This window comes from Sturnira hondurensis, unplaced genomic scaffold (assembly GCF_014824575.4).
Source record: "Sturnira hondurensis isolate 20B ecotype Veracruz unplaced genomic scaffold, ASM1482457v3 Scaffold0022908, whole genome shotgun sequence".
NCBI classification, from domain to species: domain Eukaryota; kingdom Metazoa; phylum Chordata; class Mammalia; order Chiroptera; family Phyllostomidae; genus Sturnira; species Sturnira hondurensis.
The window spans coordinates 7,125,379-7,148,849 of record NW_028095539.1 but is presented as its reverse complement, the minus strand read 5'-3'; the positions used below and the strand labels follow the sequence as shown (position 1 = coordinate 7,148,849).

At 47.0% G+C, this 23,471-nt stretch overlaps 1 protein-coding gene across 8 annotated transcripts in view; it reads left to right on the top strand.

Annotated features, from left to right (window-relative positions):
- The first annotated feature begins 394 nt into the window (after positions 1–394).
- The window catches only part of SETX (senataxin), a 62,811-nt gene continuing 39,734 nt past the window's right edge, over positions 395–23,471 (top strand). For 2 of the 8 annotated variants that reach the window (XM_037036510.1, XM_037036505.1), the window contains exons 1-11: positions 395–609; positions 1,524–1,622; positions 6,773–6,868; positions 6,973–7,174; positions 8,344–8,554; positions 11,354–11,463; positions 12,571–12,790; positions 13,488–13,607; positions 16,711–16,882; positions 17,010–17,097; positions 17,590–22,038. In XM_037036510.1, coding sequence (XP_036892405.1) covers positions 6,980–7,174; positions 8,344–8,554; positions 11,354–11,463; positions 12,571–12,790; positions 13,488–13,607; positions 16,711–16,882; positions 17,010–17,097; positions 17,590–22,038 — 5,565 coding nt within the window. In that variant the 5' untranslated portion in view covers positions 395–609; positions 1,524–1,622; positions 6,773–6,868; positions 6,973–6,979. The remainder of the gene's footprint in view (positions 610–1,523; positions 1,623–6,772; positions 6,869–6,972; positions 7,175–8,343; positions 8,555–11,353; positions 11,464–12,570; positions 12,791–13,487; positions 13,608–16,710; positions 16,883–17,009; positions 17,098–17,589; positions 22,039–23,471) is intronic. The other 6 variants (XM_037036513.1, XM_037036512.1, XM_037036511.1 and 3 more) reach the window with 6 other exon arrangements.

The window sequence follows — 23,471 nt, the reverse complement described above, 5'->3', positions numbered from 1 at the left end:
GTTTTCCCGAGTGTCAGTACTTAATGTAGCCCTTATCTGTAATAGGAGTCCGTCTATCCCTCCGTTCCACGTGCACTACATATGTGTTAGGTCTTTAAGGGAACTCTGAAAAGGACAGAAATTCCTTCGCAATCTGTAACACATCCTCCTGGGACAGGTGAGGCGCTGAACACACCGAAGGACAGCGCGCGAAGGCAAGGTAGGAACCTAGGTCAACCCTAGTGAAGGAGGTCAGGCACCTCCCCTACCGGGGCGGAGGCGGAAGTGCCTGACCCGGCCGCGTTCGCGCCGGGGCGGCAAGCTCCGCCCCCACCGCGCGGGCCCTCCTGATTGGTAAGCCCCGTGTCCCGGAAGTGACGGGAGTGCCGGGTGCTCGGCCCTCTCGCGGAGCCCTGGCGACCCTCTTCCCACGGCCCGCCCCTCAGCGCACCAAAACAAACTGGAGGCGGGGCGGGGCCTGCGGGCGGCCGACGGCGCGCGGGGGCAGGATCTCTGCTCGCCGAGCGCCCGTGTGTTGGGCGGTGAGGTGGGGACTTGCGCTTCCGCCCTGGGTGAAGTAGGGAGCAGAGGCATGGAGCCGGGCTAGCAGCCGACGCGAGGCCTGGCTGGGTGAGGAGAGCGGCGGGCTGGAGGTTGCACACGTGAGAGCGTGCGCGGCTGTGCGCGCGGGGCCGCTTGGAGTAACCGCCGCGGCTCGGGAGCTCAGGGCGGGCCGGGGGAAGGTGGGGGAGGGGCGGCGGGAGCTCGGACGCTCTCTGGAGGGTCACGGCGCTGCAGGAGCACCGCAGGAGCGTCTGGGGGGTCGTCGTCTGGTGCCTCCTGCGTACCAGGATCCCAGGCGCTGGGACCCCACTTCTCCCTTGGCGTTGTCCACAGTGCGGTATCGTGTGAGCCGTTTTGGTTTGGGCGTCGTGTGGTGTCTGTGGGGGTCGTTGGGCAGGTTTCGCTTCAGAAAGTGTTGGTCCCCTGGACGCCCCTGTCTTTCGCCTGCTCCGGGTCTCTCCCTTGGAGAGAGTGCCTCCTCCGACTGGCCACCTGAGCCCTCCCTGCTCCACCGGAAGGTGGTGAATCACGAACGGCCGGTCAGAGGGGCTTTGCCCCCCCGCCCCCTTGGGAGCCCAGAGGGGACCAGGCACGAGTGTGGACGGGAAAAGAACCCTGCGGATATAGGAGGGAGGGTTTCACGTGGACGGGGATAGGGACGAGTTAGTGCGGATCCTGAGGCTGATCACACCTGCGTGTGCCCCGCCCACCGGGGGCCTGTCGGACCGTGCGGGCCCTGACGGGGGGGGGGGNGCCTGTCCGACCGTGCGGGTCCTGACGGGGGGGGGGGGACACGAGGACACGAGAGCCCCCTCCCGGCGGGCATCCAGGTGCACCATCATCAGTAGGCAAGTTGTCGGAGTTCGGTGAGCGTGCGCTTTTTCACCAAATGGTAACATCTGGCTCCACCTAGTAGCACTGATGTGAAAATCAGGGGAGAGTATACTAAACACTGCTTTCTTTTTTTCCTCTTGTTTCAGAAATGCTGTTTCGGGGCCAGAGTCTGGGCACATAGGGAGGCAGATTCTCGCCCTCTCACAGACACACCCAGGAATCGCGGCCGAGAGGATCCCGTCTCTGTGAGTTGTTGGCCGTGGTAATTATTTTTTAAGCAAACATTTAGGACATTTTTTTTTGTCATGCAGTATGTGCCAAGCAGGAGTAAAAAAGAAGTTATGCAGAATAGATCCTTGCACTACAGATTCAGGGTTTCTGAGAATAATCGCTTCCCCAGTGCGGGAGAGCAGCGGTAGAAACGTGCGGAGCCCTAGGACGGTGCAGAAGGTGGTGAGCGCCCCCGGGAAGGGGCGGGGCACTCTGGGGTGGGGTGGCTGTGTGCGGGTAGCTCTCAAATGTGGCTTGTGATCAGAATCACTGGTGGAGTTGTTTTTAAAAACTGAGTCTGAATTTATCGGTAGTGTCTCATTTTTTTTTAAGTTTCTGTGGTGAGTTTGGTGTGCCTTCAGGGGTGAGAACCGGCGGAGGTGTGAAGGGTGGGTGCTTAAGGCAGATGGATGAGCTTCCATAAAGGCAGGGAATCCCCAGCACTGGGAAACATTTCAGGGAGAGCGAGTGTGTGGAGGTGATGTTGAAGCCAGATCAAGGAGGGCCTTGTGTGCTGAGCTCAAAAATGTGAATTTTACCCCAAGGCTGTGGAGGAGTCATTTGTGCTTTCAAAATTCAGTTTTTTTCTTTGCCGTTTGGCAGCATTTTGGAAGAAGAATTGGTGGTGGGCCAGAACAAGAGGCAGAAGAATCCTGTTCAGGCTTCTTCTATAACCCAGACCAACAATAAAAACGTGCAGCATTAAACCGAGGCAGAGGCAGTCTCACGGGAAGTGAAGTACAGTGTAATCAAGGATGTGGACTCAGGGTCGCAGAGCTGGGGGCTGAGGGCAAAGAGAGGGCAGGGTGATTCGCAGGACACTGGTTGGAAAACCAGAGGGGTAGCAATGCCACGAGTACAGAAAAGAGCTCCTGTTTGGGGAGGACTTTGTTTCTCTGGTTCCGTTTGCTTGGAGGTGCCTGTGAGGGGAACAGAGACTCCCTGCACAGCTGGACCTCGGTGCGCCTGTCTCTGTGGACTTGCAGGCTGGGCCATCGCTTACTGAGGAGCTGAAATGGAGCTAAGATGTCATTAAGGTTGTATATACCCTGGCAGTTTTGGGGAAGCTTCAAAACAGGCAGCAGTTGAAGCAGTGGTTTGGATTAGGTCACCCAGAAAGGGTGGTAAATGAAGAGGTTAGAGTCCTGAGGACCGCCTTCAGGCTGCTGGAGTTTACAGAGGCAAAAAGGAAAAGGCGACAGTGAAGGGGAATTGAGTGGAGGGGCGGCAAGGACAACGATGTGTTGGCATCCCTTGGCTAAGGGATGCATGGCCAGCATTTTCTTTTTCCTTCTCTTTTTTTTTCTCCTTTCTCTTTGCACATTTTAAATTCAGTCTGCCTGCTGGATTTGGTAATACAGAGAGATTAGGAAGGACTTCTGTGAAAGCATTCAGTGAATGTAAGGGTAGGAACCAGAGTGCAATGGAGCTGAGCAAATGAATCTGGATTTTTTTCCCAAGAAGTTTACCTGAGAGGGATAGAAAAAAAAGTTTATTGTTATTTGAAGTTTCCGGCCAGCTAATACTGAAAAATGATGTCTCCGGGGCAAGGTCTGGAAAGTTCCAGCTCTGCCTCTGGTGGAGCATCCTGTGGTGTTGACACCTCCGCTCCCTCGTACAACGTTAATAAGATGGGCTCCTTTTGATCCTTGGGGAATGGTTCTTAGCTCTGTTCTGCAGCTTCAGGATTCCCTGGACACCCCATCTGTGGTTCTGATGGAATTAACAAAACTGACCTCCAGAAGAACCAATTGGGCAAAAACTTAACAGGATTCATGGTCACCTTCCAGTAGTTTTCCCTAAAAAGGAAAATTATAATATACTCCGTTCAGAATTCACTGGGCTTAGTTAGTAGGCCTGTGATGAATTTAGATTTGGGGACATATCCATACACATGTGGCCATTTGCAGGCACTCACAGAAACGTGCTTCTGTCATTGGTGTGCCCTGTAGCACTGTTCGCTGGGCGTTGTAGGTTCCATGGGGTTTACCTATTGTATGGGAGTGACTTCCATTTGGTTCGAGAAAATTTAGTTCTGCTTTTAGTGTGGGAGTAGCCTAGCTCTCTGAGTGAAATAAAAATCAGGTTCCATCATTTCCTGTTTTCCTTTTTATTTATTTATTTTATCTTCAGCTGAGTACATTTTTTCACTGCTTTTAGAAAATGAGGAGAGGAAAGGGAGAAACATTGCTTGCATTTTGGACACGCCAGGACTAGGGATTGCACGTTGCCCTGACCAGGAATTGAACCTGCAACCTTTCAGTTACAGGATGATGCTCCATCCAGCTGAGCCACACTGGCCAGGGCAGTGGTTTTCTTAATGGAAGGTTTCATTTGCTAGCCGCTCTGTTAATAGATTGTATATGTTTAAAGTTATTATTTTACTTTGGTCCTGTCATTTTTTTCAAAGTTTCAGTGGACTACAATCATTTATCTGCCAAGTCATGCTCAAAATTGATGTTTGAGAAATCTCCCGAGAAGTTTCACTTTCTATTTTTAGGTGTGAGTTCACTCCCCACGTTGAGTTAGATCACTGGAAAAAAACCAGCTTCTGTAGACCTGACTTCCTGGTCTTGTGATACTGGCCTTTTAGGAAAATGAAACTCTTCTTTGAATGCAATAATTTTACGTTTTGCAGAAACTAACGCTATTCATTGTGTTTCTTGGTAGTCCGTAGTTTGCAGGCATTAATAAAATGTGGTGTAATTAGCGTTAGTGTCAGGGAAGGGTGGGGCACTACCGCCAAGTTAATGCAGTTTCTGTTTTTCAAATGAGGGCAGGGTATGCACATCCTCCTGTTACCTTTGTGCTTTGCTTTTCAGGAAGCTCCTAATTTAGGACTTAGTGAAATTAAGTTTCTTCTAAATAAGTTTGAATTCCTTGCTTTTTAAAAAATCTCCTTTTTACTTGTCCTGTTCTATATGTAGTACTTTCATGTTGAAAGCTGGGCTAAATTATTTTTAGGAGCATGAAAAAGTACATAGTTAATATTTAATAAATTTTAAAAATTGATTCACAAGACAAATACATGTATTTGATTATACTCATGCATTTATGTATAAGTCTTTAATCCTGAGTGTAAGAAGAAAGGATTTTTTAAAAAATGAGTTTATTTTAGAGAACTGGCATTAGGCCACCAAAGCCTCAGCAGATGTCCTTAGTAGAGACTCTGTCTGCACTCTTGAGTGTTGGGCGGTGCGCACTCGGAACCCTCACACTGCCCAGTGAAGGTTCCCAAGTACTCAGTTCATGTTTCTTCACCGTTTTTGTCCCTTCCCTCTCCCCGAAAGGAAACATGTTAGACATTTCTGTCCCGTGGATTTCCCTGAATTTTAATACTAGTGATAATGTGTTGCAGCTCTCCGTGTGCGTGTGTGTCTGTGCTTGAGGGCAGAGAGGGCTGGGCCGTCACCCCAGTGGGAGAGTGTAGGTTAGGGCCCTCTAGTTTCCTAGGTGAAGTTGGTTAAGTTTACAGTTGGGTTTGTCGCTTTTGTTTTCTATTAGGCTGATATTTTACATTTGCTGGATACTTAAGGCCAAGTTTCTCAAGATGCGGTTTGTTGGATAATTGCCAAGCCCATTTCCCAATCAGTTATTAGCTCCATATAAATGAATACTGCTGTGCTTCCCTTTGGGAGTGCGTTTCTTCTCTTTTCAAACTGGCTGACAGCTGTTTACATAGCACTTTGGGTTTGTCTGGTGTTTTCTCGGGCGTAGAGGGTGTGGTGGAATTTGGAGAGGCGCAGTATGGAGGTGGAGTGGCGTCACGGTCACATTGTGTTGGGTTACAAACGTGACTTCCACAGATGGCGTTAACCTCGATCACCTGGGTAAGGTGGTGGTTGCCAGGTGTCTCCACTGTAAAATTACTGTTTTTCCTTTCCATACTCCCTTCTTTGGAGGTAATTCACCAAGTCCGGCCCACATTCAAGATGGGATGGGATTAAGGGCTGTCTCCTGGAATGGCGAGGCGAGTAACAGTATATTATTTGGAATTCTTCTAAAAGGAAGATATGTCCTTTCTCCCACATTTGTTTCTTCAGCCAGTCGTGTGTTTATACTACTGTGGATTCATGTGTATTTATAATGTGGGCCATAACTCAGTCATTCCTTTGGTTTTATTCCCGACGCTTGAGCTTCGGCCATCGTGAGCTTGTTTAGGTTGGCTCCTGTGCCCTGTGACAGGCCCCGCCCTCTCACGCTTTGAGCCCTTCCTGGTACTCTGGGGTGCTCCAGTCCACCTTGTGTTTTCCCTTTCCCAACCCCATCTCCTCTTTTCCTCTCTGTCTCCTTTATTTGTTTATTTTAATAAGTACATTTGCTTTTGTTAGCCAAAATACCCGGTTACTGACAGTGTCCATCCTGTTTGCTTTTATGTGCATTGAGCAAGATCCTAGCTTATTTTTATGACCTGTCATTTGAGTTGGGAATCTCTCTGGATTTTGCTTCCATCCTCTTTGATAATCTTCGATTTCGTGCCATCTGTAGTTCTGATAAACCTGCCTTGTAGATCTTCACTCATGTCTTTGGCACGTTTGGTTTTGGGGGTTTCCTGGTCCAGTCTTGCTACTTTGCTCTCCTTGAGACTGGTGATATTTGGAAAAGTATGTAATCTTACTTAACCTTTTCACTTGAGTGTGGGTGAGTTTGGGTAGAGGCTCTGATTGTATAAAAACAAAAAAGTTGGAGACAGCCAAAAAATAGGTGTCAAGCTTAGTCGCGGCAGGTTAGCATTGTTGCTGTTCCAGTGCGTGGCGAGCAGTGAGTGTAATCCCTGCGGCAGATTCATTTGTATGAATGCACTGTCTAAACAAGCGACAGTCTTCTCTCTGTATGAGTTTTTGGTACTGGTATGGATTAGTTTGTATGGATTTTTATGTTTCCAGGGATTTCTGGAACATGATTTCGGGAATGTAAAATACTCCCTGAGCTTTTGACTCAGCGCAAGTTCATCAGCGGAACACTGCCGAGTCTGTGCTTTGGAAACAGATAGTTCTCTGTCTCAGTATATTTTCCATCACTATTACACATAGTTTTGAGCTTTTTCTGTAGGACAGCTGTATGTTGCTTTATGTTTATTACTAACAAAATGCTTTCATTTTATTATATTTTTCATGTGTCAAAGAAAAGGCTTTTTTGAGTGTTCTCAGAGTTGAGTTTAGTCAGTAACTGTCAAGCTGGCTAGAAGACTGTTCTGGAAGTGGTGGAGGCACATCCTAAGGTGAGGACGAGGGTCCTTAGTAGGGAGCGTACCTTTCTTTGCACAGAGTAGGCCCGAAGTGTTTGGTCTTTTTGTTGATGCTCTGCGCTCTGCTCTGGACGCAGGTTCAGGATGAGCACGTGCTGCTGGTGCACGCCGGGTGGCGCCTCCACCACTGACTTCCTGCAGCGCTACGCGTCCAGGGCCCAGGGCAGCGAGTTCCAAGCAGCGGACGAGTTCCAAACCGCAGACGAAGACCTCTGCTACTGCTTAGAGTGTGTGATTGAGTACCACAGGGCACGGGACGAGCTGCCCTTCTTGCACGAGGTAAGTCACGTCAGGTGGGGAATATTGTCGGAGCTTGACGACCAGCAGAACAAATTGGAGCTCCTTTGGGAGCATCCAGGGGACTGATCCTTTAAACTTAGAAGTACCTGACTCATTGCCTGCTATATATAGTAGGTGCCAAGTCAGTGATCACTGGCCGATTGAATTGAAACCTAAAGTGGAATTTTATGGCCTCACATAAAACAGTTCTATGAGATGAAGTGATGTAGAGGGGAGTTAGTTTATGTTTTATGTCAGTGTATTTGACAGTGTTACAAATTCATGTGTCTGAATGGCTTGGGCTGTTTTTTTAATTGATTTTCTTTCTCTTTATTTTTAAAAAATCTCTAGGGGCAAGCATATTTCCCAGTCATAGTGACCAAAGTTAAACATATGATTTTAAATTTGTAGCTTTGAATATTTGGCTTATTGCATTTATGTGATGAAAAACAACACAGAGTGTAGAGCTGTGTAGAAAGAGGGAGAGATGAGTAGTTTGGAATCTGTTGGGGGAACTTTTGCGTTTACAAAGTTTCCTAGTTATGAAGCTAACCAGCGTCTTTATGCTGAAGACATTGTGGGTACCGATGGCTGGAATGTGGACAGGAAAGCAGAGAAGGCCTAGTGCTCGGCTTTGACGCAGAAGCTCCGACTTCGCATTTCCTTTTCAGTTGACTGAGCAGGGATGTTGAGCTGCTGACGGCGCAGCTGTGCATGAACAGTGCCAACCCTCCTGTGCGCTGTGTGCCTATGTGTGTTGTGCACGTGGCCGTGGTTGGTGGTTCTTCAGTTGCATAGAACACGTGAGGTTTAGTACTTCTTTAAGTTTCTGGATTTTTTCAAAGATTTTATTTATTTATTTAGAGAGAGGGAAGGAAGTGAGAAAGAAAAGGAGAGACATTGATGTGTGAGAGAGATATCGATTGGTTGCCTCTCTCATGCCCCCAGTTGGGGACTGGCCCACAAACCCAGACATGTGCCCTGACTGGGAATCGAACTGGTGACCTTTTGGTTCACAGGTTGGCACTCAGTCCACTGAGCCATACTGGCCAGGGCAAATGTCTGAATTTTTATGCTTAGCTCAGGGCCTTTGGGAAGTTCATCATATCCAGTATAATTTTGTTGATAACAAGATATAAAGCACACTGCCCATCTTTCTTTTCCTGTAGGTTTTGTGGGAGTTAGAAACCTTACGTCTCATAAATCACTTTGAAAAGTCCATGAGGGGAGAAATTGAAGACGACGACGAATTATATATAGTGGACAACAACGGAGAGGCACAGCTGTTTGACTTCACTGGCCAAGACGTTGAGAATAAGCTTCGAGTTCCTCTTCTTGAAATCCTGAGATATCCTTATCTGCTTTTACACGAACGTGTCAGTGAGTATCTTGGGTGTTACACGAGTGAGATCAGTTTTAGTGTTTCACGAAATGTGAGAATTTAGGTTTATCTATACAAAAAGCTTTTTGTTAAACATATGAGTAGGATGCTTGCTAGTATTTTTTCCAACATTTTGCTTTCTAAGTTTCCAAACATAAAGGAGGTAATTATATAATGAACACCACATAGATTCCACAGTTGCCAACATCTTGCTTTCTTTGCTTTGTTATACATTTTATCCATCTCTCCATTCAGTTAATTTTTATTCTTGTGTTCTCACCCTTGGCACTATGGACATTTTAGACTGGGTAATTGCTTGTTTTGGGGACTGCTCTGCCCACCCCAGGGCGTGGGCCAGCATCCCTGGCCTCTGCTCCCCTCCTCCTCCCGTTTCAATAGCCAAAAATGTCTCCAGGCATTGCATTGGGCCTTTGGGTGTTGAGGGCAGGGCCGGGAAGAGGCAGGATCATTCCTACTGAGACCACTGGGCTGCAGTCGTTTTCATCACTCATGATGGCCTGGCAGGTTATTGCCGCTGTGATTTTGGTCATTTATGGTGCATTTCTTTTTTTTTTTAAGATTTTATTTATTTATCTTTAGAGGGGAAGGGAAGGAGAGAGGGAGATAAATATCAATGTATGGTTGTCTCTCATGCGTCCCCTGCTGGGACCTGGACTGCAACCCAGGCATGTGCCCTGACTGGGAATCGAACCTCGATTGTTTGGTTCGCAGGCCCACGCTCAGTCCACTGAGCTACACCAGCCAGGGCTTATGGTTGCATTTCTTAGTATGACACGCTCAGATGTGAAGACGATTTCCTGATCTATCAAATTTAACCAGATGACACTTTTCAGGCATTTTTATATCTGGTCTGTGTTCACATTTTTCCAGTAGACACAAAATATGCTTTTGGGCTGATTTGCGTAAATTAGAGTCCAGTCTGGGATCATGCATTCTGAAACAGTGTGTTCACACACACACCTTTCTGTTGGAGTGGCCGTTGTCTGTTTTCTTTTCACTGACTTGCTGAGACCACACAGTTACCCTGTAGAGTAAGCTGCTCTCTGAATTTTTCTAGTTGCTTTCATGTGGTATTACTTCACTTGTCCTCTGTATTTTTGGTGAACTGGAAGTTGATCTAAAGAGTTGATTACATCTAAATACATTATATTCAAAATAGATTTTAAAATTCTAACAGGTCATTTTTCAAATATTTGTTAAAGACTACTACATCCAGAAAAGTTAGTGCAGTTGATGTTTTCCGACAAACTGAACACACTTTGATGGCCACCACCCAGATAAAGAAACAGTGTCCATGCCCCAGGTGCTCCTTGTGTTTTTCTATTTTGTCGTTATTTATTTTATTATTTTAATTCACTCATTAATAGAGTTTTTAATTATTTGAGAGAGAAACACTGATTGGCCCTACTCGTCCTCACATTCACTGGTTGCTTCTTGTGTGTGTCCTTCGCGGGGCTGAGCTTGTAGCCTTGGCAGACTCAGGGTGAGCACCCGGAGGGTGCTCTCACCAGCTGAGCTGCCTGGCCAGGGCTCCCCTCCTGCTTTTCAGACCATTATGCCCTCCTCCCTGGAGCCAGCCACCACCACGAACAGTATTCTTTGAAGCTTCATAGACTAAAGTTGATTCATCTGATAGGGCGAATGTGTGGGTCTATAGAGGACAGTTTGTTTGTTTTTTAAGATTTTATTTTATTCTTTGAAGCTTCATAGACTAAAGTTGATTCATCTGATAGGGCGAATGTGTGGGTCTATAGAGGACAGTTTGTTTGTTTTTTAAGATTTTATTTTATTTATTTTTAGACAGAGGGGAAGGGAGGGAGATAGGAAGAGAAATGTCAGTGTGTGGTTGCCTCTCCTGCACCCCCAACTGGGGATCTGGCCTACAACCCACACATGTACCCTGACTGGGAATCGAACCAGCAACCCTTTGGTTCACAGGGTGGTGCTCAATCCACTGAGCCACATCAGCCAGGGCTGGAAGACACCTTTGAAAGATGAATGAAGACGTTTCCATGAAGCAGCAGGAGTTAGAACAATGCTTGCATAGTGGAACGGTTCAGGCTGTAGAAGTAAGACAGGTGTATTTGGGAATTTAGTGTTTGGTGATAGTAGCATTTCAGACCAGTGGGGAAAATGCATTCTTTAGTAAACGAGAGTTGGACAGAATAGCCGTTGGGGGGCTGGAGGTGGGGGAAGGAAGCAGGCTTTTTTGTTTTTTCTGGTTCTCACTGAGGATATTTGCATTGACTATAGAGAGGGAGAAGGGAAGATGGGGCAGGGGGGAGATATTTATATTATCGATGTGAGAAACACCAGTTGGTTGCCTCCTGTACTCACCCCAACTGGAGATGGAACCTTCCACCGAGGTAGGTGCTCTGACTGGGGATGGAACCCACAGCCTTCTGGTCTGTGGGGTGATGCTCTAACGAACTGAGCCTCCTAGCCAGGGCAGAAGATGACTGAGTTTATCACACTAGTACCAGATAAAGTTAGCATAAATCAAAATGTAAAATGCAAATGGAATTGGATCTGTTGAGATATTTTAAGATGATACCTGTGGAGAAAATTGTTTCAGGAATGGAAAATGAACAGATGTGTGCACTAGTAAGGTCAGACTGAGGCACAAGAACCGTGCGGTGGCAGGTGCGTAGCGTTCCTACGTTCACAAGGAGCAGGTTTCCATCTAACTTGTAAAACCCCTGCAGGAGCCCGATCTAGGGAATCAGTAAGCTGATAGAATGTATGTCATGTGTTTACTGCCTCATTTTTCTCTCTAGATGAGTTATGTGTGGAAGCGCTTTGTCGGATGGAACAAGCGAATTGCTCCTTCCAGGTGTTTGAGAAGCAGCCTGGGATCTATTTATTTTTGGTCCATCCTAATGAAATGGTGAGTGTGGGTGTCCGGCAGTGGAAGGGCGTGGCATTTTTACACATACAGACAACTGTAATTGAAGTTTTGATGTGTATTTTGTTTAAAATGTTTGTCAGAATACTTCTGACAGGTGCTGCTCTAGCTTAGAAGGCAAACAAGGGGGTGGTTTGGACTCTTCCACGTGCAGCCCGAACCAGTGACGGGGGACTGCTCTGTCTTGCTCTCCCCATCTGCCTGGCCCACAGCGAACACACGTGAACACCAGCTACAGTGTTTGAAACCATCATTTTGCTGATAGAAGAGGTTTTCTAAAGGGCAAGAGGTGGGTAGAGGGCAGGGCAGGGCAGGGAATGCAGTTCCCAGGTGCCAGGATTGAGGAGGAAGGAGCGCAGGTCAGAATAGCGCTGAACCCTGACCTTGAGTGGGTCGCATAAGTTTTTCCTTTGAGGTTTGTTTTCATTTTTTTTCCTTTTCAAAACGTTATGGAAAACTACGAACATAAAAAATAGAATGGTGTGGTGAACCCGGTATGTTCATCACTGGGCCCCACCAGCTGTCAGTACAGAGTCAGTATTACGCCCCCTTTGGGTTGCTCAGCGAATGTGCGGCATCCGAGCATCTCATCCGTAACCGACTTAAGAACATCTTCCTAAAAGATGAAGATGTTTTATTAATTTTTGCAGTCTCAACATGGCTTTGTCCTTATGTCCTCAGTTGTGGGAGTTCTGTTCAGCTCCTTCAGGTGGTTCCCAGGAGTGGAGGCTCTGTAACTGAGGAGCGATGTGGGGTGGTTATGGGGGGCAGCGAGTGCGTACTCACCTGCTCTGCCCACTGGACTGCAAGTGGATAAGGACTTGGGGGGGCGGACAATACCATCACTCCACCTGAAGGGATTTTCCAGTGTCATTTCTACCCAGTGTTTACGTGGATGGAAGTGATAATCTCATAAGGGTTTTTCAGGGTTAGTTTATTCAAATCAGGATCAAAGAAGGTTCACACATTGCATGAATTAGTATCTGGTGTCTTTTAATACCTACAGGCCATCCTGCTTTCTTGGCTGGTTTCTTCCTAGATGTAGACAGTTGCCTGTTGAGTGAAGTAATGCATGTGTTCTGCTTCTAGGTTCGGCGTTGGGCGATCCTGACAGCAAAAGGCTTGGGGAAGGTGGAGCGGGATGACTACTATGACTTACAGGAGGTTTTGACGTGCCTCTTTAGAGTCATTGAGTTGGGACTCTTAGAAAATCCCGACATTTATACTTCGTCCGTCCTTGAGAAGGGTAAACTGGTTCTCCTGCCCTCACACATGTACGATGCTGCCAGCTACAAAAACTACTGGCTGGGTGAGTGCTGTCGCCCTGCACAGGGGTAATTGGTGTTTTCATGCCGCGCTCTCGAGCACCTTGCAAAGGAAGTGATCGCTTTGGGTAAGCTCACCAAAATTGCTAAGTACAGGATTTCCATCTTCAGTCTCATTAAATTGATATGGGCATTAGACATTTTGATGTTAAATGCTTATCCTGGAAACCACCTGTTTAAGAGGTACATTTGCAAGGATAGCAAATAGATCTTTAATTTGAAGCATTTTTAGATGTCAAGAAATATTAATAGAGTGGTTGACTATAATATGGTTTGATCTCTTTTTTAGAAGAGGCTTGTGTCTGCAAATAGTTCCACCCTACTCCATTGATTCTAGGTTTTCTAATCACATGTCATATTCGGCAGTGGTTGATAATGGAAATACGGTGATCTTAAAATTGAAGCCTTCTTATATTTCAGGAAATAGGGATTGTGTGGTAGTCATCTCAGAAATTGTTTTCTAGCCAAGTTTGTACCATGTTCCCTTTTTGATCCTCAAGTCAGTCTGCGGTCCTGTTACTTCGGAGCAGTTGTGTATGAAAATACCAAAGTTCAGTGCTTGGGGAGCTGCATTTCTCTCACTTCGTCTTTCTGCCTCATGACCCCTTTGCCCACTAAACCGGAAGCGGTGTTGGGGTGAGTGATCCAGTCTCCTCACAGACACTCTGCATGCTCTTGCAGGGCTCTGCATGCTGCTGACCATTCTCGAGGAGCAGGCCATGGACTCGCTGCTGTTGGGCCCCGACAAGCAGAACGACTTTATGCAGTCAATACTGCACACCATGGAGAGGCAGTCGCAGGGTAATCAGCCTCATTGGCTAAACGCTCTGGAATACCGAGGATTGTTGTGGGGGTGACTTTTCCCGTGAGTCCCCTGTCTGCCACGGATGGAAGTAAACACTACTAAGACATGATCTGCTTGGGGAGGAGAGGTGGCCGATCCTTCAGAAGGAGAGGGCCTTGAGTAGTGGCCAGTTTCTCAGGGGGAAAGGCCTTGAGCCCCTTTCTCTAAGGGCTTTTATTGGGTTTTAATACAGAGGAGTACAGGGCGGCAAGGATCAAATAGTAGATAACGTTTCAAAGAAATCTGGGGGCTTAGTCTGAGTCAGAGTCTGTCAGGAAGGGGGTTTTGCAGAAACTTTAGGGTTTCCTGTTCGGACTCTTAACATATGAATGAAAGCACTCTTAGCAGATCAGGTTTCACAGGATTTTAAGGAATTCTTTGTGATGCCAGATCCCTCCCACCCCCCACGCTTTAGCAAGGCAAGGGCTGCACCCCTCCCCATCAGGTATTCAGGCTTAAGGGGATTAGAGCCAGGAAGTACTTCTCCCAGAGAACATGGGGACTTGGGCTATGTCACATGGAGGGGGAGATGATGTCGGTTTATCGCCTGCTCTTTGTTGCAGCCCCCTGAGTCCTTCCATCATGGCCTCCCAAGTGGTCGAGTCTGGCTTAGGTTGCTCTCCACTGTGAGGAGACTTACCTGTCATCAACATGGACCAAGCTTTGGGGGCAGGGAGAGGAAACTGAGGCAGCATTTGCTACAAGAGACAAGCTTTGTCTCCTGTGGCTCGAATTCTGGAGGCCACTCATTCATCCTTAGCCGTGGAGAGTAGAGCTACAATTCCTGAAACCAGGCAGAGCAGTCCCCAGCAGGTTATGACACACTTGTAAAGTGTTGGTGTCACTGCCAGAATAGGGTGTAGGGTGTGAAGAAAGAAGATGGACATTTTTTGGTTTAGGTCACCGATTCAGTACTCTAAATCAGAAGGGAGCTTGAGAGTTTAATTCAGCACCTTACTTTCATAAAAGAAGAGATCAAAGCCCAAGGAAGTCAACTTTTCAGTGTTGAAACACCCAGCTGGTAGTAAAATGAAGACCAGACTCCGTTGGAGATGAATTTCTGGTGGCGTGGTAGCCAAGACTGTGGCGGTCTCCCCTGTCCCCTTGTCTGTCTGTTTCCTGGTCCTTCATTTCATTTTGGCTCTCTGTTGTTTCACTGTCCAAGATAGTGACTGCTAGCCAAATGTGGCTATTTAAATTTAAATTAAAAATTTAGTTTTTTCAGGTCCACTAGTTGTATTTCCAGAGCTCAGCAGCCACATGTGCCTGGTGGCTATGGTGTTGAACAGCACAAAGGTAGGACATTTCCTTCATCACAGAAAGTTGTCAAGGACAGTGCTGCTCATCGAGAGTCTAGAACACAGGGTCTAAAGCTTCAGTCAAGTTCAGTATTGGACCCCACCTTTCTTTTGCTCGTGGTTGTACCAAGCTGATTAGGGAGGGTCTGTGCTTAAATAGGTGTTTCTCTCCTTGCCTTCCTGGCAGCAGATGCAGTCATTGCAGAGCACGTGTGCCAAAACCTGTGAGGACGTAGTGAGCGCAGCTTGTTCACGCCAACTTCTTTTTAGGCAATCTCAGTGTGGATATAAGCTCATTTGTGGGAGAGCTCAGATATGTAACTATTATGCTTTTTTTGGGTCACATGTATTTTCTTGCTAGATTATTTCTGATTAAGGTTGTTGCTGGTTTGTTTTCCAGTAGTGCCTGCATACGTCACTCACTCCTTCCTGTGTGCCAGCACATATGTCATTGTTCTTCCTGTCTGGCCAGCCCCGCCCCCCGAGGGCCACGCCTCTCTCAGTCCTGTCTTCGTTGTCTGAACCTGACTGGTAACGCTCTTCCTCCATCTGACAGCTGACGAGACAAGACCTTGGACAGTGTGTTGGCTGCAGCAGAGGGTAAAAAAGTGTACGGCCAGGTCTACAGGGCTGACTGTGTGATACGGTAGAGTTGAAGAGTCCCAAGGGCAGTGAGGCAGGGTTCTAGGCAGACCGGGTCACGGGACAGTGACGAGGGAGTCGGAGCACTTGCGCCAGAAGCGTGCTGCAGCAGGCCGAGTGGCCAAGGGGTGTTGGGCTTGTGCGGGAGCTTTTGGGCTGGGCTGCAATGAACGGGGTTTTGACAGGTGGCATTCTCGTTCTTGTTTGAGAGGAAGCAGCTGTCCGTTTTTGCTGCAGAGAGGGAACGATTATGGGAGTGTGGCTGGAAAGAGGCAGAGGAGGCAGACCTGAAATGTGCTTGACTGAGGACTTGGAGTTTTCTTAGCAGACTTTAAGGAGCAAATGAAGGTCTTTGAGTAGGGCAGTATCTTGCTGGTGCATGTCCAACGGAGAAGAGGGAAACGCCTGGAGGTTAGAGTTTGTCAGTCAGGAACATCCCTGGCCCCGGGTGAATGGAGACACCAGCAGAGCCACACTGAGACACGGTGGTGGCAGGCAGCGAATGCAGCTCAGGGCCACACGAGTTGGGGTTTCTGGTGACTTGGGCTCTGTTTACACCTGTGAATGCTAGGTTTTCTTTTTCCCTTTCCTTCCTCCACCTCTGTTGGTTATTGAAGGGAGGGAGTTCTGGGAGAAGTCATGTACGAAAGATCGTTTCAGGAATGGCAAATGGCAAGAAAGTTGAGTTTAGCTCGACTATGTTCGTGTGTTCCCTTTTTAAAAACCCAGAGGCATAGAGGATTGCTTGGAAAAATGCAAAGGCAATTTCAAAATTTGCCAGCATTGAAAGCCTGTAATTGGCAGTGCTTTATTTTCAATTACTTGCTACTTTGTTTTGAGTTTTGTTGCTACCAGATGAAGAATGTTTAAATCTCGACCCTGACCAGAGTGGCTCAGTGGGTTTGGGCATCATCTCACAAAGCTGAAGGCTGTTGGTTCGATTTCCAGTCTGAGTGCATGCCCGTGTCGCGGGGTCAGTCCCCAGTCAGGGTGTGTTTGACAAGCAGCTGGTTGATGTTTCTCTCATACATCAGTGTTTCTTTCTGCCTTCTTTCTTTCTCTCAAAAAAAAGAATGCTTAATTTTAGTATTTTTTCTAAAATAACTCCGTTGTATTTCAGACGATAGTGAAGATCCTTTCTGGCCAGCATTGCACTGTTTCATGGTGATTCTGGATCGTCTGGGGTCCAAGGTCTGGGGTCAACTTATTGATCCGATCGAGGCGTTCCAGACCATCATCAACAACTCGAGCTACAACAGAGAGATCGAGAATATCCGGAACAGCTCTGTGAGGTTAGTTCTGTGAGTGTGTCAGGGTTTTCAAATTAATCTCTCTGAGGAAGTCTGCTGTATCTTGACAATAGCTGGTTTTCTCTTTGGTCTTCCTTTCTGTAACTTTTATCTGTTCTTAATGTTTAAGGACCAAGTCCGAGCCAGAGCCATGTTTGGATGATATGGTGACTTGCAGCCAGATTGTATACAATTACAATCCTGAAAAGACCAAAAAGGTATAAAGCATTTTGAGAACTTAGATGATCTTGTATGGTCTTTATACTGTAAAATCATGTTTTGCATGATTAGTCGAACTGCTGGTTTGTGCAGCTATTCTGAGTCAGCTGCTGCACAAAGGCTTTCTGGTTGACCCAGACGGGTTGTGCATGAGGGAGTAATGGACTTGACCGTGCACACACCTTGGAAGGTGGGTTTTTAAGTGCACGTGGAAAGGATGGGAAATATATAGGGTGGGGGTGGATAAGTGACATGATTAGAAATCAAAGCCAGCTACTGGAAAGAGGGCCCAGGTACATGGAGGCATTGTAAACTTACCTTACGTGCAACCTGACCCTCAAAATTGAACTGCGTTTTCAATTTCTTTGGGGAATGTGTATGTGGAAACCAGAATGGGAGAATTGAGCCATCTATTTTCTTGTTTACAGCTAGTGTGCTGGCCCTGTCAGGAATGGTGCTTGTTTGTCTGAATGCCAGTTTCTGTGTTTCAGGACTCGGGGTGGAGATCAGCCATTTGCCCAGACTATTGCCCGAACATGTACGAAGAAATGGAGACATTGGCCAATGTACTCCAGTCAGATATTGGTCAAGACATGCGCGTTCACAACAGCACGTTTCTGTGGTTCATCCCTTTTGTTCAGTCCCTCATGGACCTTAAGGACCTTGGAGTGGTTTATATACTAGAGGTTATTCACCATCTACACTCCCAAGTCAAAGATGTCCTCAACCAAACAGTTGTCACGTGTGACAAAGTCACTGAATTTTTTTTCCTGATTTTGGTGTCAGTGATCGAGCTCCATAGAAGCAGAAAGTGCCTGCACTTGCTCTGGGTCAGCTCCCAGCAGTGGGTGGAGGCTGTCGTGAAGTGTGCCAAGCTCCCCACCACCGCGTTCGTGCGGAGTTCCGAGAAGTCGGCCGGCAGCGGCTCCAAAGGAACAGCAGTGACCTCTCTGTCCCTGCATCCAATGCCGTCTAACTCGGTCCAGCTTGCTTGTGTGCAGCTGATTAGAAGTCTCCTTAAAGAAGGTTGTCAGCTTGGGCAGCAAACTCTTTATAAGCGATTCTGGGATAAACTCAACTTATTCCTGCGAGGAAACTTATCTCTAGGTTGGCAGCTGACTAGTCAGGAAACCCAAGAGCTACAAACTTGTTTAAAGCAAATTATCAGGAACATCAGGCTCAAAGTACCTCAGCATACCACTTTGGCGGAGTTGGCTCCTTCCTGTAAAACCCCTCCTGCGTCTTGTGTTAAAGAAGAGAGTGAGCAGGTAGGGAAGGCGTGTGAGAAAGACCTGCGTTGTCTGGAAAGCCCGACCTCGTCTAAACCTGTGAGAGCTGATGTGTGTCAAGTGCAACAGAGTAGTAGCATACTAAGCAAAGTGAGTGACACTGTGGAAGAGGGTAACGAGAAGAATTATATAAATGATTTGAAATTAGAGGACCATCTGTCAGCTGAGTCATGCTCAAAGCAGAGCAGTAAAAACCTTTTCCCTGAAAGAGCCCATGACCAAGTTAAAAGGAAGCAGAAGTCAGTAAAAGATAATTCCTCGTGTACACCACAGAACTGTACTGCGAGAAATGGTCCAGAAGCGGGGGGTGACCAAGGAGCGATTCTGTCCATGCGCCAGTCGGCTGATTCCAGTACAGATTCCACATCAAAGGAGGGTTTCTCTTCACGGGATAATGTTCTTGGCAGAACCTTAAAAGCAAAAACTAGGGCACAGAAAAATGAAATCTGTGCGAAGTTGTCACATGTAATAAAGCAGCAGCACAGGAAGAGTACTTTGGTCACTAGTACTGTGAAATTAGAAGGAGACCCGACCGAATCTGACATTGAGAAGGTCTGTTCAAGGACAGATGCTGGAGGTCAGAAAGGGGGTGGCTTCCTGCACAATCTCACTTTAGACCCTGACGATCAGAGTCTGGAAAATAAAAACGGAGGGCACGGGTCTCCTAACAGTGTATTGCTGAAAAAGAAACGATTGAAGAAGGAAGAGTTAGGGGGGTTTTCTTCCCATGAAAACGATTGTCAAATACAGGAATGTCACGTCAGTACTAAAGATTCGGTTTTGTTTGCAGAAGTGACCAATACTTCCATGCATGGAGCATCTCCTTTTAAAGATCCTGTGAGTTCGCCTGAATCAAGGCGAAAGAAAGTAAGCAGGGGTGCTGATCAGGTTTCTTCTGACTTGATAGAACAGCTCCCTAGTATCACTCTTCAGGCTGACACCTTAACAGATTCTCAGGTAGACAGAGATCTCCACAAATTGTCATTGATGGCTCAAGCCAGTGTTACTACGTTTCCATCAGATTCAGCTCCAAAAAGCTCGCCCCAGCTACAAAGAAAAGTGAAAGATGATAAAGGTTTCAGAGCCAGCCACAGTAATGTCAGGGAAACCTGCTGTGGACCAATTATCATTATTTCAGATTCTGATGATAGTGGTGATGATGAAGGAGTTGTGGGTTTGGAGAAACATATGAAACAAGATAAAATGTGCACTGAGGAAGAATGTCCAGAGCACCGTGCTTTAATGGCTGATACGAACATGGAAAGGAAGGTAACAAAAGAAGAAAAGACTAATTCCCCCTTGGAGTTTGAGGACTCCGATTCTCAGGTTTTTGAGTTTGAAAGCCAAAAGGAAGTATTTTCGGTTTGGCAAGATAAACCAGACAACAAGAATTCTCCTCAAAGGGATGAAAAAAGTTCGTGTTGGACTCCGGTAGCAGATATCACAAATGATTGGGGCTACGATACAGATTACCCCATGTCTGAAGAAGTCACTAAGAAAGGAACAGAGGGCACTGAACATGCACAGCCACAAAGCAGTAGTACTGGTGAGGAGTTCTGTGGAGTTCAAGTCAAAAAACCTAAAAGAAGAAAAATTGAAAGACCCATGGCTAAAAATGGTGGAAGGCCTTCATCTTCAGTCAGAAATGAGGACCAGTCTGACATTCTTAATGGGAGTGAGCCAACCAAAAATAACAGAAGTACAGGCGTAAGGACCTCTCCCAAAGCAGGTGTTCAGAGAACCGCCTCGGTTTCCCTGAAGAAGCCTTTGCCAAAGCCTGGTATTTATTCCAAACCCGTCCGGAGAGTCCCAGTTCCTAAAACCACTAAGAAAATGCATTCCGACACCAGAAGGGGGCAGAGTAAGAGCTCCCATTACCTGAGCTGCAGGACAGTGCCTCTCATAGTGCCACCAAAGAAGGACCGCCAGTGTCCCGAGCCAGCCTCCACTGTGGAGCGGCTCGGCCTGAAGAAGGGCCGTCGCCGGGCTTTCGAGCTGTCGCAGCGGTCTTTGGACTGCATAGTGCAGTTACGTGACCACGGTAAAACTGTTGGCGTCATTGACACCCGAAAAAAGACTAAGCTGATTTCTCCTCAGACTCTCCCTGTGAAAGATAAGAGACTGCTTGTGAGTCAAGATCTTCAGTTTCAAAGGCAGACGAGACAGAGATCTAAACAAAACAGACAGGGACTTTCTGATCCTAAGCGTGCGGGCGCTGCGAGGGCAGGACCACGTGCGGCGGCGCAGAACTCTGACCCAGTCGCACCCGAGCCGGGCCGGTTGGGCTGTAGCAACGGAGGAGGGACTGAGGTCGCGGCTCACAGCAGTGGAAACCAGTCAGTAAAATGCACGTCTCCTGAACGAGGACCTGCGCGTGCACGGTCTGCCCCTCACGTGGCTGCTGGTGCTTGTCTCACAGACCTGTGTAATTCCCCCGTGTTGAATGGAAGAAGACCAATGAATGAAGTCACGGTCTCCACTTCAGAAGACCCTCCAGGTAGGAGGGACCTGACGGGACATCACCTAGAGGTGGCAGCTTCGAAGAAGGCAGAACCTGATGACAACGACAGTGACATGGAGGGAAATGATCTCTTTTTAACACAGCACGATCCTGAGGATATGGACTTGTGTTCACAAATGCAGAATGATGATAAACTCATTGAAGTCCATGGAGAGAACCGAGTTCAGGTAGAAGATTCCGCACTTCAGCCTCAGTTGGAGTCTTTGAGTAGCACAAAATGCAAGTACCAGGGCTGTGTCGAAACTGTGAAAACTCAGGGCGACTGCTGCCCAAAACACTCGGAGGCCAAAGCGGCAGATGAAGATGTCTTTCGCAAACCTGGCCTGCCTCTTTCTGCATCTAAACCTTTGAGACCTTCCACCACTAAGATTTTTAGCTCAAGTAGTACTTCACGAACTGCTCATCTTTCTAAGTCTTTGGAGAGTAGCTCAGCACTCTCAGCTGTAAAAAATAAGTCAAGTGGAGGACGCTCTGCTTTGAAAGTACCACAGCCAGCCTCTCCAGTGTCTCCAAAGCCATTGGGAGAAGGGGCGGGTTTGTGCAATGTTCATTCTTCTCCAGTCCCTCCGGTGTCTCCAAAGCGATTGGGAGAAGGGACGGGTTTGTCCAACGTTCCACGGTCTCCAGTGTCTCCGAAGCGATTGGGTGAAGGGATGGGTTTGTGCAACGTTCCTCGGTCTCCGGTATCTCCGAAGCCATTGGGTGAAGGGACGGGTTTGTGCAACGTTCCTCGGTCTCCGGTGTCTCCGAAGCCATTGGGTGAAGTGAAGGGTTTGTGCAACGTTCTTCGGTCTCCGGTGTCTCCGAAGCCATTGGGTGAAGTGAAGGGTTTGTGCAACGTTCTTTCTCCAACTCCAAGTAATTCCAGCAGGCAAGCTTACAAACTCCCATTTGGTGAAAGCAAACCTCTTTCATCTTCTCTGGACAGTGCTTCATCACAGTCCGTCTCTGACACCTTCCTTAAAGAGGTCTTAAAATGGAAGTATGAGATGTTTGTGAACTTTGACCAGTGTGGGCTCCCAGCAAGTCTTTGTCAGACCATCTCAAGATCTGTGCCTGTCAGATTTCAAGACTATAGCGATTATTTTAAAGTTTTTCTCCCTTTGATGGTAGTGAATACTTTTGAAACAGTAAGTATGTATTTGCTTCTCATTTGCTTCCCCGTCTTTGCTTCTCAGCTTTGGTAGTTTCCGGGGTTGTAGCCTCGAGCTCAGAGTCTTCTCGGCCAAGTCTAGGGCTACTGCTGGGGCCATCAAAGGCATCCTTGTTCTTCATCTCTGCTCTGGCACTTTCATCACTAGCACTTCTTTTCTTTTCTTTCCTACCATGTACAGGGTCTGGCAGAAGTAGCACTGGCTTGAATGTGGTTGGTGTGGTAATGATACGGGTGTAATCGTTTACTTTTAATACGAACATTTCACCTAAAATGTCATATGGTGTGCATGAGTGTGATATTGTTATATTGCAGAAATATATGCTTATGGTTTTATAGTAAAAGATTTTGTAACAAAAAAGGGGTGTTATTTGTGCTAGACCCTGTACATCTCTGTTTACTTATCTATTCTTACACGGTCTACCTTTTCCACTGAACCCTTAGTGTATTAACTATAGTTTTTTAAATTCTCTGGTTTGATGGTCCTGACATCCGTACCATGTCTGACTGTGGTTCTGATGCTTGTTCTTCAAATTGAGCTTGTGGCCTTCAAGTATGCCTTTTAATTCTTGTTGGAAGGTGGCCGTGATGTACTGGGAAATGGAGCGGCAGTAAGTCAGCCTTCTGTAGTACGGGGGTTGTCTGGGAAGGGGCGTGTTCTGCCATCCTGGGACTCGACCTTGGTCTTTTTGTGTGCCTCTGGCTTGAGTGCCTTACACTCGGTGGTCAGTCCCCGCCTCCTTAGGTGGGGCACCCTGTCTGAAGTGGGCTGCAGTTGGTTCTCTTCTCCCAAGTGTATTAGGTTCTGATAGAAGCCCAGCAAGTTAGGCGCTGGTGAGATGTTTACCCCCAGAGCAGAGCAGTTACAAAGATCTGAATGCTCTAGTGTGCAGTGTTTCAGAGGACCGCAGTTTGCCATGTACAGTGCATTTTTGTGCCCAAAGTTTTTAGGGGAAAATAAAGATGTGCATTGTATGTGGGTAGTCCCAGTTCTGTCTCTATGTAAATGTTTTTAATTCTTTACGCTTATGCAGTAAAAATGTAACTTTGGAAAGTAATAATGATATCCATATGCAAAATAATACCCTGGAATATGAACTGATTTTGTTCCTAAATATAAATCAATAAAAAATTGAGCTAAATTAAAATGAAAGACTTTTTTCATGAAAGTTTGGGCCAAAAATGTGGGTGCGCATTGTACACAGCAAAATACGGTAGTTCCTTGTGCCCTCCCTCTGCTGGAAGCAAAGGGAATTTTCTCCAGTGTTCACTGTGGGGACCTGGTAGAGCTCCAAGAGGCAAAACTCACCAAGTGTGGGGCCCCTTACACTGGGCTCCCCCAGCGTTTTTAACGTTTAGAGTTGTTCATACTGAGCCTCCTGCAGTTTGTCCAGTCAAGGTCAGGTTTCC